This window comes from Glycine soja, chromosome 10 (assembly GCF_004193775.1).
Source record: "Glycine soja cultivar W05 chromosome 10, ASM419377v2, whole genome shotgun sequence".
NCBI lineage: Eukaryota > Viridiplantae > Streptophyta > Magnoliopsida > Fabales > Fabaceae > Glycine > Glycine soja.
In genome coordinates, this window is record NC_041011.1 from 41,026,811 (window position 1) to 41,040,617 (window position 13,807).

At 28.1% G+C, this 13,807-nt stretch overlaps 2 protein-coding genes across 3 annotated transcripts; both read right to left on the bottom strand.

Moving 5' to 3' along the window:
- Positions 1-8,266: 8,266 nt before the first annotated feature.
- Positions 8,267-11,968, bottom strand: LOC114371272 (serine/threonine-protein kinase WNK1-like). 2 transcript variants are annotated; one of them, XM_028328747.1, is made up of 8 exons: positions 11,579-11,968; positions 11,450-11,487; positions 11,000-11,227; positions 10,656-10,876; positions 10,308-10,465; positions 9,791-10,223; positions 9,484-9,687; positions 9,152-9,377 (listed from the first exon to the last, which is right to left on the bottom strand). In XM_028328747.1, the coding sequence occupies exons 1-8, from the start codon at positions 11,651-11,653 to the stop codon at positions 9,292-9,294; spliced, it is 1,443 nt and encodes a 480-aa protein (XP_028184548.1). In that variant the 5' UTR covers positions 11,654-11,968; the 3' UTR covers positions 9,152-9,291. The 2 variants fall into 2 exon arrangements, with proteins under 2 accessions (XP_028184547.1, XP_028184548.1); XM_028328746.1 differs by having other exon boundaries at positions 8,267-9,687.
- Positions 11,969-12,909: 941 nt separating this feature from the next.
- Positions 12,910-13,549, bottom strand: LOC114371764 (N66 matrix protein-like). Its single transcript, XM_028329107.1, has 2 exons — positions 13,288-13,549; positions 12,910-13,109 (listed from the first exon to the last, which is right to left on the bottom strand). The coding sequence occupies exons 1-2, from the start codon at positions 13,547-13,549 to the stop codon at positions 12,910-12,912; spliced, it is 462 nt and encodes a 153-aa protein (XP_028184908.1).
- Between the last annotated feature and the right edge of the window lie 258 nt (positions 13,550-13,807).

Genomic DNA, 13,807 nt, shown 5'->3' on the forward strand with positions numbered 1-13,807 from the left:
ATGTTTTATAGGCCCTACTTTAATGGTCTTTTTCGTTTGGGCTGGGTGTCCAATTTGAGCCCGTCTAGGGTCTGAATGTATATGAACGATGAAAGTTTCTATTTACACTCTACCTTATTATATACTTTCCTTTATGATTTTTTATTTCCAAAATACCCTTATTTTGAACTTTCCTTTTGTAATTCTTTTAACTTGTTCTAGACTTCTGGAGATGATTTTGTCTCCCCCTCTTTCTCCATTCCTCTGCTGCCACATCAATCCCTCTTCCTTACAAACCTTAAGCTTCATGGACCCCGATGACACCCGCACTACTACTTTCTTGGATTCGAATTGTTTCATAATGCCACAATAGATATTAGCTAAATATTGCATTACTAGCTTAATACCTGTGTTATATACACGGATATTGAGTTTAAACTATATTTTTTTAATTATTTTTATATAAAATATAATTTTTTATTATTAAGATATGTTTTATTTTACTATTAATTTGTTAATTTCTGTAAATTAAAAAATGATAATGAATGATTACTTTATTTAATATAATTGTATATTTATCTTTAATCACAAATGAAAAAATTATTTATATTTTCATAAGAAATAAACTTTAAAATTACTTTGACTAAAATAAATATAATAAAAATTATTAATATAAAATTAAAATTAAATTTTCTAGTGTTATTAATTAATTTAAATTTGAATATATAATTGTATTATCAATTAGAATATAATTACCTCAATTTCTGTAATTTAAATAATAATAGTAAAAATTATCGAAATATATTTGAATCAGAATTATTTGAATTATCAAAATTTCTATAATTTTAATCAGAATATATTTTAATGTTCAATAAGAAAATCATATTAGTTATGATTAATTTAATATTTTTTATTACATTACAGTTTCTTTAACTAATATAACTTTGTATTTTCATGATATTTTTTTCAGTTGTATTTACTAAAAATATTGAAATGTCTTAATTTAAATTTAAATTTGTTACAAATTGGAATCAAAATTAATATCGGGGTTATTAATTAAGTTGCTTCAAAAATTAAATGAAATTTTTTAATTATAATAGAATACTTTTTTATTTAATTTACCTTTTTAAACTTTGAATATCATCTAAAAATCTTTTAACCTTAAAATAAATGATAAAAAACGTCATCTCATTTCCGTTGAAAATAAAGAAAAAAAATAAATTACATCAAGGTTAATTATTTGAATTAATACTTGAGGATTTAATTTATTTCCTATTAAATTATTTTCAAAATTTAATTTCAAATATAATGTGCATGAATATCTTTCTTTTTAACTTGAATTATTTCAAAAAAAATATTAAATCGTTTATCTATATAAATTTCGTTTTGAGTACTGTGCGATACACAAGTTTACTGAGGATGGAGTGAATTTGTAAATAAAAAATTATATTGAAAAAGTTATTAATTTGTTATATTACTTTTTTAAACTGCAAATTGTTATATTACTTAAAAATATGAAACTAAATCAAATTTTTAAGAAACTTTTTTTGGAGAAATTTGCAATAAGAAACATATTCGTTAATAGTATTATTAGTATTAGTTGATTTGTTAAAATATTTTTCAGTATGAAAAAAAAAACTTACTTTCAATTGAATCCTTAAACGAATATAAGAAATTTTTTGTTTTATGATAAAATATGTGAAAAATATATTTATACAAAAAAAAATTAAAATTATATAATATACACAATACTCAAATAATCCATCACAAAAAATTCATCATCTATTGAATACTTTTTTTCAACTTATAAAAAACAAAAGTATAAAATAAAACATTTTACAAACATTTTATGGGGCGGGAAGAAATTAGTTGCATTACTACTTTCAATTTCAATTTCACAATTTATAGAGAATAAAGAAATAGTAAAAAGGGATTTTTAAAAAATCATAATTAAAATAAAAACAATCAAATTATTTATGTAATTCAATTACAGTTTATCAAAAGTTATTTATGAAAATAACTTCTTATCAAATTTATTTTGATCTATAAATTTTAAATTAAAATATTATCTAAATAAAATCTATTTTTAACATGACTTATTGTCCTAAATAAATTATTTCTAAAAATGAAATAAAATGAAGTTTTCTTTTCAAAGAATTTAAGTAGTCATAACGAGAATTTGGTATAAAAAAATACATAATAAAAATAAGATTATGTTGGATAAAACATTTAAGTTAATTTTTTGCTTTTTTTAATAATTGAAAAAACTTATTTGATTGTTACATAAGCAAATTTATTTTATTTAGCGTTTTTTAAAATATTAGCTTGCACCTTTTTATATATTTTTGTTTCTTTAATGTATTTATCAAATTTTTCTGGTTATCTTTTTAAATAAATTAGAATTTTATTGTTTTTCTTTTTTCTTTTACTTATTCGTATGTTTTTTGTCTCTCTTTTTTTCTCCAACATGTAGACGCCCTTATTTTTTTTCACACAACGTGCACACTCATTTTCTTTCTCCAAAAATAATGGTATTTTTAATTTTTTTTCACTACTCATATAATGTTTTTATAGGTTATTTTTATAATATTTTGATTGTAAAATTTTACCCTAGGGATAAGTAAAAAAAGTAATAAAAAAGAAACACAATGGTTTGATTATGGATGTACTTTAATAGGTTTATTCTAGTTTATTTTTTTATATTATATTTTGGATATTTTTATATTATATTCTTAATTTAATGACTATATTATTTACTTATTAATTTAGCCTTATAAATCAAGACATTGATAATGGTAGATGATAGATTTATTTATTTTTATTATTATATTTTAGATTTTTTATGTTACAATATTTACTTTAATCATTGTACTACTCATAATATTTAATTTATTATTTTAACACTATGTTTTGTCTATTATTCTTTGAATAATTTTATATTAGATTATTTATTTTAACTATTACACTAATTAACATAATAAAAATATAATGTCTACTTAAGTGTATTTTCTTATATTATTTTAAACTTGATTAAAAATATTTTAAGAAATAATATGAGATTAATAGTAGAATATTTAACATAAAAAATGTAACATAAAATAATAAAAAATAAATATGTTTATTTCTATCATTTTATTCTTTTCAGATACTTTAACAATCATTTTTACCTAATACATCTAACTTGATAAGCTAATTTTTCAACTTTTACCTAATTTTTTAGTTCGTTATGTTAAACATAACCTAAATATGAAATTTATTTATCACTATAAATTAATAGCATTTTGATAGACAAAATAAAATTTAAAAAATAATTATCAGTTCAAATTAAAATAATGATGAAAAAATAAAAATAGATTATTAATTGATATTGATACGAAATTTAAATAAATAATATAATGATTACTTTTTATTTACTGATATATGATATGGTATAGATATTTATTTTGATATAAAATTTAAATAAAAAATTAATGATTGTTTTTTATTTATTAACATGTAATCAATTGATTATTTTTTTAATTAATTAGTACTTAAGATAATATCAATTATAAATATTTATCTTTTTATCATAAATTTGAATATTTTTTAAAAAATGGGACATCCTTTTACTAGAGTGTGACACATGTGTTAACGTCCTAGCAATTATCTTTTAGATAATATACATCACATAGATATAATTATAAGTATTTATATGAAATAATAATAATAAATTAAATTGTATAAGCATTTATATCAAATAATAATAATTTATTAAATAAATAAAAATTTTGTGTTTGATTTCTTTATACATTATTATCATACATTCACATTTAAATGATATTATTATTTTTAATTAAATAAATTATATATATTAATATAATTGGCATTGATAAAAAAAATATTTTTCTTCCTTTATTATTGTAATTTTAAAATATGAAAAAAAGTAAAACATTATTTTACCAAAGCGTGACACCTGTGTGCTAACAAGTACAATCAATAATACAATTGTGTTTTATATAATATATACACTAATGTAATGATTATGTCTGGTAATGATCTTAAGTTTATAATTTACAAAATCTTATATTATTATAATTTTTAATATATTTACAATATTTTTTTATTTTAAATATATATTTACATATATGTTTTTATGTTTGTGTGTGTATGTGTGCATATGTTTACAAGTATATTCATAAGTATTAGTTAAAAAATTAAAACAAAAAATAAATTAAATCAAATCAAATAAATTTGAAGTATATTGTTATAATAAAACAAATACTTTTAAAATATATATTTATATTAAAAATAAATAATTTCCAATTTTTATATTTAAATTAAAATTATTTTAGAACAACTTAACTTATATATGATTAAAGCTATTTAAGCAATTTCAAACTACAGGTAAATTTCCTTTATTACCTATGCATGTGTCCTTTAGATTATTTATAATGTACATTTAATGTTTTTTTTAAAAAAAAAAGAAACAATGAAATCTTTAAATCGTGATATTAATTAACTTAATTATCAACTTGAATATATTAATTACCTTAAATACTCTTTTAATATATTAATTGCTTAAATCAATTGGTGTAGATTTAATCAAATAAATTGCATCAACCTTTTTTTAAGTAAATAAGTTTGTCTTTAATACTACTTAAAAAAATATTAAATGAGAAGATATATTGTCACGAGTTAGGTATAATATTTATCGGGATGTGATTCCTAAAAATATAACATGATATCTTGGAATAAACATTTCAAATAAATTATTATTTTTATTTTATTTTCATGTTTTTATTGATTTTTTTATTTGTTTTAACAAAAAATAAATTAATTATGCAGAACCTAGTCTCACCATGGTCTGCAACTTATGAAAACAGAAAACGGTGAAGTCTGATGGTAGCGGAGTTGCGGATGGTGGAGGAGTTTCGGATGTGAGAGAGGCACTTGCGAAGGCAAGAGAAAGGAAAAATTACATGCGGATTCGGATTCCAAATATAGTTAAAAACCAAAAAATAATATATTATAATTTTAGAGGAACTTAAAATGAACAAATTATTTTTATAAGGACTAAAAACAAACTTTGAGTATTGTACCGAGATAAAAAAATATATATATTTTAGTAAAAAAATATAATTATCTAAACCATACTAATTTAAACTACTTTAAATTCATTTTAATGAATTAATTTCATGTTCAAATTTAGTTTTATTATATTTTAAATCTAATAAATTTATTTGGATATGGATTGAATATTGGTGGGATTTTTTAAAATCTAATCCATACTCACTAGAGATGATAAAAATTTGAATTAAACGCTTATCACTTAAGTTAACTATCTATTTGTTTTGATTAAAGTTGAACTAAATATGTTTTCACCCAAATCAAGTTGAAGATGTTTATTTGTTTTGACCAAAGTTGAGTCAAATATGTTTTTACTAAGATTAAGTTAAAGATATTTTAATAGAGATCAGGGCAAAGATAGTCTGAGCTAAAATGAAATTACTTTCATCAAGGTTAAATTAAAAATACTCTTATAAATGATTAGTTGAAATTATTTTAACTAAGACTGAGTTAAAGATATTTTATCAATATTTTGAAATTAGTTTATGATTTTAAAATAATATTAATACTAAGTTGTATATAACTAGGTTTTAAGACCAATTCTATACCAATTTCAAAAATTTAAACCAGTTTTTTTTTTTAACATGGATGTGGAATTTAAAAATGAATTGGGATTTTAAAAACCAATCTTTAAACATTTTAAAGTTGAACGTTGTTGCGTCAGTGTTAACTGTCCAAAGCAAAGCATGAGATCTTGAAGACAAAAATTTTACGTGGAAGAGATTTGTTGGACTGCATATCATTATTGGGGAATCATTTTAGCAAGCTCTGGCTTTTCTCCAAAACATGCACACGTTTGCAGTAATTAATGAAATTAATGTGCACTGAAGCAGAACATCCTAGAGAAGTAGCAGGCGGGTTCCACCCAAGAGGTTGAACATAAAATCCTTTATCGTATCCTAGGCAATAGGCATTGTCCACTGCAGCTTCTACCCTATTATTCGAGTAAAAATTAGTGGCATATCAAGAAACACGTTACGGGTACTCTTTGATTGTCTGAAAAATGGGACACTGTACACTGATAGCAACAAATTAAAATTATTTTTGATATATCTTTATCCAACTATATATGTCTGTGAGTCTGTCTGTCCTCTGCAACCTAGTTAACTCATTAAGAGAAGTAGTCGATGATCAAGACTTTGATTAAAATTACTATATAAGGAATAACGCAATCTGACAAAAATAAAAGGAATAAGAAAAAAAATTGAAACGCAAAGCGCATTTTGCATTATGTATATATTGTAAAATATACTATGTCTTAAACACATAATTTAGAGACTTTTTTTATGTTCATGTGATTTAGAATACAGACTTAGAGGGTGAATTGATAATATTAAATTTAATTTTAATCTTTTAAAAAATTATTGATCGCAATCTTCAAAAAATAAAATAAAAAAATATGATTCTCATCACTATTTAATAATGATGTAACATATATCCATTAGATATGTTATATCAACAATCATTTTAAGGGGATACATGACATGTCTGGATGTATCATGTTTGTCATGTTATCATTAAATTGTGATAAAAAAATTATGAAGATTACAAATGATCAATAAAAAAATAAATGAAAGACTGAACCAATTTTAATTGTATCTGTGGAGATTAAGGGTAAGTTTTAACTTATTAAAGAAAAAGTAATTTGATATAAAATAATTTAGTTATTATTTTATAGATATCCAGTAAATAAGTTTTTTTTTAAAATAATTTTTAATACTTTTTGAAACATTACTCAAAGTATTATTTTCTAAAACTTAAGCTTTTAACTTTTATTTTTTTTATATATCTTATTCCATTTTTATCCTTTAAATATTTATTTTATTTTTTATTACTGTATTTAAATAATAAATCAAGGTTTTATTATTCATTTATACTTCACAAAATTAACAATGACAAATGTTAGATTTTCTTAATAGTTTTATATTAGACAAATAATTTTAACAATAGTAATGAAAATAATTTATCTATAAATAAAAATTATAAGAGTTTAAAATCAATTAAAAAATAAAATTATAAAATCTAAAAAAAATCATAAAATAAAATTGATATTCATAAACAAATTCATATGTTAACAACCATTTTTTAGGTAATTATTATAAAATCAATAAAAATGTTATGTATAACAATTTTAATTGATTCACAATATAAAAATCTCACTTATTTTTTTATATAATTATTACATTGTTGAAAACCAACTGAATAATAATTAATAATATCATTAACTTTGGATAATTATCAATAATAGAAAGCTTTTCAAAATCTCTACCTGTATTTCTTCGTAATATTATTATCCAAGACAAATAGCCATAAGTTACATTTATTACACAATTAAATAGCTTGTCAGGTCGTTGTTCCTTCGATGTAAGATTAATAAATTGAGCAGATTACTTTTCATAATCAGGAAAATTCAGGAGACGAAAAAAAGTAAAAAATTACAAAATTTACACCGAAGAAATTCAGCTGGAATAAGGTCATGGGGTGGACTGATGAGACCATCCTTAATAATTATATTTAATAATATTAGTCAGCAACTATACATCTTAGTTAGCAGAAACATGGAATTTGATACTTTGGTGGGCCTTCTTCCACTTATTCTCGCTGTCTTTTTTTGTCCAATTAATTGATTGCCTTTAGAGAACAACCTCTTCATCTATGATTGAGTAAAAAGCAAAGGGCCTCCGTGAGGAAGAGCAAAAAGTTCAGAAAGCACCCCCATTCACCAACTGCCGGCCAGTCAGAACTCTCATGCCAAATAATTTATGGTCCAAAAGAAATAAAAATAAAAATAATTGATTGCCTTGTCAACGTACCTTCTGCCCCATCCCTTATCAACTCAATTATTCTCATGCATATAATTATAATTAATTTAGTTTCCCCCTTTTGCACTAACTTTAACACGATAATATCCATAATCATGATGCAACAAGTGCATCAAATCAGTGAGGCAACAACCTATTTAGTTGCTTTGTCCATAAACAGCTAAACGAGTGGCAGGGAATTTCAATTTTGACTATGTTATTGGATTTGGTATAATCTCTTAATGGCTTGCCAGATGGATGAACATCCACGCGCTTTACTTGGACCCGTTAGCTTATGTTTAAGTGTAGATTTGACATAGCTGCCACACTCAATTATTGCATATCTTTTCAGGGAGGAAAAAATAAATAAAGCAAGCAACTTAACACGCTGAGGTCTATCAATAGTTGTTTCATAACGTGGGAGATACAATAATATACTTGGACAGATTTACATAGACTCTACTACTTTCATATTTTACATGCCTCAATTATGAAATTCACGATCACTAGCATCCGTAACCAAAATCTGATTTTCTTTTTCCTAGATAAATAAACACTCAAGTGTATGTTGATGCCTTTGTGGGGGGGAAAGGATTATAGCCAGTAGCTACCGATTTCCATGTGGGTAAATTGAAAATCCTATGAAAAAAAGGAGGGATGTAGAAATCAGATAGCCTCTATATGGGGATTTATAGTATATATAATCTACAAAAGAATCCAATGAGTGCCTCACAAAATTATATATCAACAGCATCAACTGGGAGGGAAACTGTCCTGTGCAAAGAGTGTGGAAGCAATGAGCCCGTGTAAAAACTCTTTGCAGTAACCATACCTTCTCCAGGGGATTTAATCGCCACACAATTTTGGGCCCTTTGGGTGTCCGAATTGGGGCTGCTTTCATGGACATGAGGGTGACTACTGGAATCACAATTCCACTTGGTAGTAATGGGTTTCAACTGAGTCCCATTGTTGCCTCCTTTTAATGTTTCTGTCAGTGAAGGTGACAAAAAGCCATTTTCTGTTCTGTGCTCACTGTTACAACTATGCGAACATTGCCCAAACTGTCGATCCTTGTGATCCCTTAACTCCATTTGGTACTTGGCTCTGAGCCATCTGAGTTCCTTTTGGATCTCTTTCTCATAGTCATCCTCAAGGTCACAATAGGTCGATCGGATAGTAGAGAAATCATGACTTCCTGATAAATTTCTTAGAGAATTTGCTGCATTGAGGGAAAACTTGTCTTCCCAAACATCCTGTGCTTTGTCTTTAGCAAGAATCAGTTTATCTAATTGCTCATATTGTTCATCAGAATGACTTTGATCAGACTCTACCGGACTCAATTCACGACTTTCATGCTGATTCCATAACTCCTGATACTGCAAGCTGTCTAATTGGCTTGATATGTTCAGATCCCCTCTAGCATGATTGTCATACTCTTCAGATTGGAAGGTAATCTCCCCAAACCGTCCATGCATTGAAGCACATCCATGCCTACAACAATCGAGAAGTTGCAAGTTCTTGTTATCTGGATTGTTTGAAAGAAAATCCAGAAAAGAACCGCTAGAAGTATGATTAGACACACAATTGTGACATAAACCTTGATTAGCAAAACGGGGAGTCTCATCAATTCCTGGTCCTGGTCTCCATTCAGGTACCAAGGAAGCAATTTCCCCATCTATCATATCTGCTATTCTGGTAACATCCTGATCAGTCATGTCCAGCTCTGCAACCATTTCAGTTGCCACACTTATTGCTGTGTCCATCTCTATGTCAAATGGGAAATAAATATTTCGGATGCGACCTGTGACAATCAAATTCATACCCTTAAGCTTACATTGCATAATACAAAAAATAAACAAATCACAGGTTTAAAAAAACACAACAAGTGGCATCCAATTCCCTACCTTCTTTATCAGCAATTCTTAGTCTCAAAAAGATACCACCATCATCTTTCCTCTTGCCCTTGATGCTTATGTCAACATCTTCAGAGGGTTCATCATCATCACGGTACTCAAAAAGTTCAATTCCACTAGGTTCGATCTCAGCCGGATGAGGACCCCAGTCTCCTTCGTACCCAAAGCCATTCGTGTATTCATTACTGAAGTTACTATAGCTTCGATGAAGATCAAAGAATGGCTGTCTCATGAGAGGACCAAATTCATCCAATTCCCCATTGTCTACAGTTCTCAAATCATATTCATAATCGTCAATTTGAAGAAATGGATCATCTAAAAGCTCCCTTGCAGAAAGCCTTAGAGACACTGTGGCCAAGCATTTCTCAACAAATTGCCGCACTTCTGGATCCTTCACTCTATACAAAGCATCTGGCTTTTTCCCCTGGAGACAGAAAATGCCAATGAAATTTCACCACCACCGAACAATCCCTTATCAACAAGACATAGAGAAAGGGAACAAACTTACAGAAATAACTTTTTTGTAGATTTGAGCCGGATGAGTACATTCACTATAAGGATATTCAAATGTAACCATCTCTAATATGCACATCCCAAAGGAATATATGTCAACTAACTCATTGTATGCCTCTTCATATACTTCAGGGGCCATGAACTCAGGCGTCCCTGGGAAAATAGAAGAGACACAGATGAAGCCCCGACTAGAATAATTGACCTTTGTTATTACTAAATCATTTAAAAAACAGGCATCACCAAAAGTGATTAGGTGAACAAATTGTTAATGGATTCTGAGCTGGCCACACATCTTTTCCTGATACCTTCTTACATGATATTTAGTGAAATTAAATAAACATACCTACACAATGAGCAGCATGAGATTTCCGGAGAATTGCTGCCAAACCAAGATCCCCAATCTTCACTTCCCCTTGGTTTCCATTGACAAAAATATTATCACATTTTAGATCTCTATGGATCACCGGTGGGTCGTGACTATGAAGATAGAGAAGTCCGCTCAAGATCTGTCTACACCAATGCTTCACTGCTCTGATGTTAACTCTCTTGTGCTTTAGCCTATACCTATTTGACAATTAAAACAAGTTAAGATCAGAATGAAGAAGAAACAATTCAACTACACAAGATCTAAAACGCACAAAAGTGAATGATGAACAGAAATAATGTAGTTGCAACTGAAGAACTTACTGTCTAAGTGTACCGGATGTGAACATTTCAGTCACGAAGTTGATGTTCCTATTAGCAGTATCGACCCAAGAAGTGTAGAACTTCATAATGTTTCTGTGCTTCAATGTTTTCAGGAGATGAATTTCACAGTAAAGCCTCTCAAGATCTTCAGGGCTTTGCAGGAAATCATACAACTTGACCTGGTTCCAAGCAACTTCAATCCCTTGATACTCATCGAATGCTCTATATCTGCATCAATTAAGAACCCAAATCACACACACAAAAAAAAAAATCAAATTTATCAGATGCCCTTTTCTACAAAATGAAAGAAAAACATACAGAAACTCAATTTCTAAGCAAATCAGTACTAGGCCAGACATATAACAAACTAGAAGAACCAAAAAGAGTCCAAATTTAAGATAAATGAGAAACGGTTATGACAAATGAAATAGGATGAGTTTCTAAGCATACACTGTCTTTGAAGCTCCTTTGCCAAGGATTTCATTGTACTGCAAGAAACATGGAAAAAAAATCATGAAACTGAGGGAAAAAGGAGAACCAAAAGGATAGAGATGAAGAGAAAAAGAGAGAGTAGCATACTCTGCCATATCTGCCAGTTGGATCAACTTCAACAAACTCAGACTCATCTGGTTCAAGGTGTGTGACCCCATTCATCCTCTGAATCTGCTGCACTTTGATGCTCTCTTTTTTTCCCTATGATATGATTAGATTTCTCTCGTATGTCCTTCCTCTTTTGTTATGACACACGAACACAACCCGAAAGGAAGGAAGAGGGGGGAATAATATTTATTTTTTTAAAATAATACTTTTTCCGCAACCTTTCGAGGAGATTTTTTTAATATAAAAAATATTAGAAAAATACCCATCAAATAATTCACGAGAAAGAGAATAAAAACGGAGAGTTGAACAGAAGGAGAAAGCAAAACTGTATCTCTGCCACAATTTTTTTAGAGGATACAAACTACAAACAGAGCAACCCAACCCATGACGGAACGTGACAAATAGACAAGGAGAGAGACGTGCAGGGTCATCGCCAATGTTTTTTTTATTTTTAATTTTGATCCATCTATTAATTAACCATTTAAATTATAATAACTATGAGATTAACCAATTGAATCTATCGATACTTTTTCTGCTTTACTTGTTCAATCTTGTAATTTTATTCTTAAAGAAACATTAATAATCACAACAACGCGTAAAAAAAAAATCACCACGCGACAACCCAGCACAGACAGAGCTGGCCTGTAAAGTAAAAAATGTTAAGTGAGAAAACAACGCCGCGGTCCGTACGACCTACGAGACTCATGCTCAAAACCGAACTGCAACAAAAAATATACTAATTCGTATGCTTTTTCTTCTTCTTTATGCTAAAAAAATTGATGCACCAACGTTTGCTTTACTCGTGTAGGTGAAACTTTTAGGATACACGTTACAAACGCATGACTGATCTTAAATTTGAGGCACCTAAGAGTGTGCTATCTTCCAAATACTATGTGTGTTTGGTTTAATGTTAAGTTAAATGAAAACACATTTTGGGAGAAGTAAAAATTCTGAATTTCCGATTTAGTCGTCTGAAAGTCTTTTAATTCAACAAAGTTCAATGTATCTTATTCGTTGTATCAAATTGACCAAAATCAAAATTAAATTAATTAAGGGCTCATATGGGGTGATGGTGAGTTTTTAGTTTTTGGGTTTGAAATTCAATTTTTAAAACAAAATTTTTGGAAAAAATTGAGCTGAAATAATTTTTAAATTATTTTTGAAACACTTTTACGTTTATTTTCAAAATCGAGAAACAAAATTTTGTAAATTTGGTTTTTAGTTTTGAAAAAACACATATTTTTCACATTTAACAATGATATTTTTTGTTGTCACCACGATCACCAATACCACATTCATCATTGTCACTACTATAATTGGTTGCTACCACCACGACCACAAACAATGCTACTACCATTATTATTGTCACTAACATCACCATTACTACCAACATTGCTACCATTACCATTAGTGTCACTTTCATTATCATTATCATCGTCACCACAACTATTACCAATGTTGTCACAACCACTGTCACCACTTGGTGTCACCACCAACACCAACGTCAAGTCTTCACAGGGAAATTGTCCCTGCTTATGGACCTGAACCTAAGTGATCTATCCATGATTGGGATGAAGCTTGGGTGAAACTAAGTGGAGGTTCGGATCGACTGATGTTGAAGAATAAGTGAATGAGTTGTGGTTAGGGATGAAATGTCACTCGAACTTAGAGTTAGTTGGTTCTTCGACCATCGTCGTCACCGACACTGCTATCACCATCACCGCCATCAATGTCACTGTTACTACCACCACCACCACTACCAATAATACCACCTCTGACATCGCCACCACAACCACCATCAATGTCATCATAATTACCACTATTGTCACCACAACCACCACCATTGTCAAAGCCACCACCATCACACCAACACATCGACATTGATACAACTACCACCACCACTAATACCACCTCTATCACCACCACCACCACTACCAATGTCGCTACCATTGGTTGCTACCACCATATTGTTACCGCCATTTGTATCACAACCGCAATCAATGTCACTTCCACCACCACTGCGATCATCCCTTGTATCTATTGTCATCGTTATTGCTAAAGTTACGACTATCATCATTGTTGTCACCACCACATAAAAATACTTTCAAACTAATTTTAATACGATATAAAAATTTCAAAACAAATTTATTTGAAACTAATCATATTTTAATAAGTGGTTTTTTAAAACTAAAACTAAAAACTGGTTAT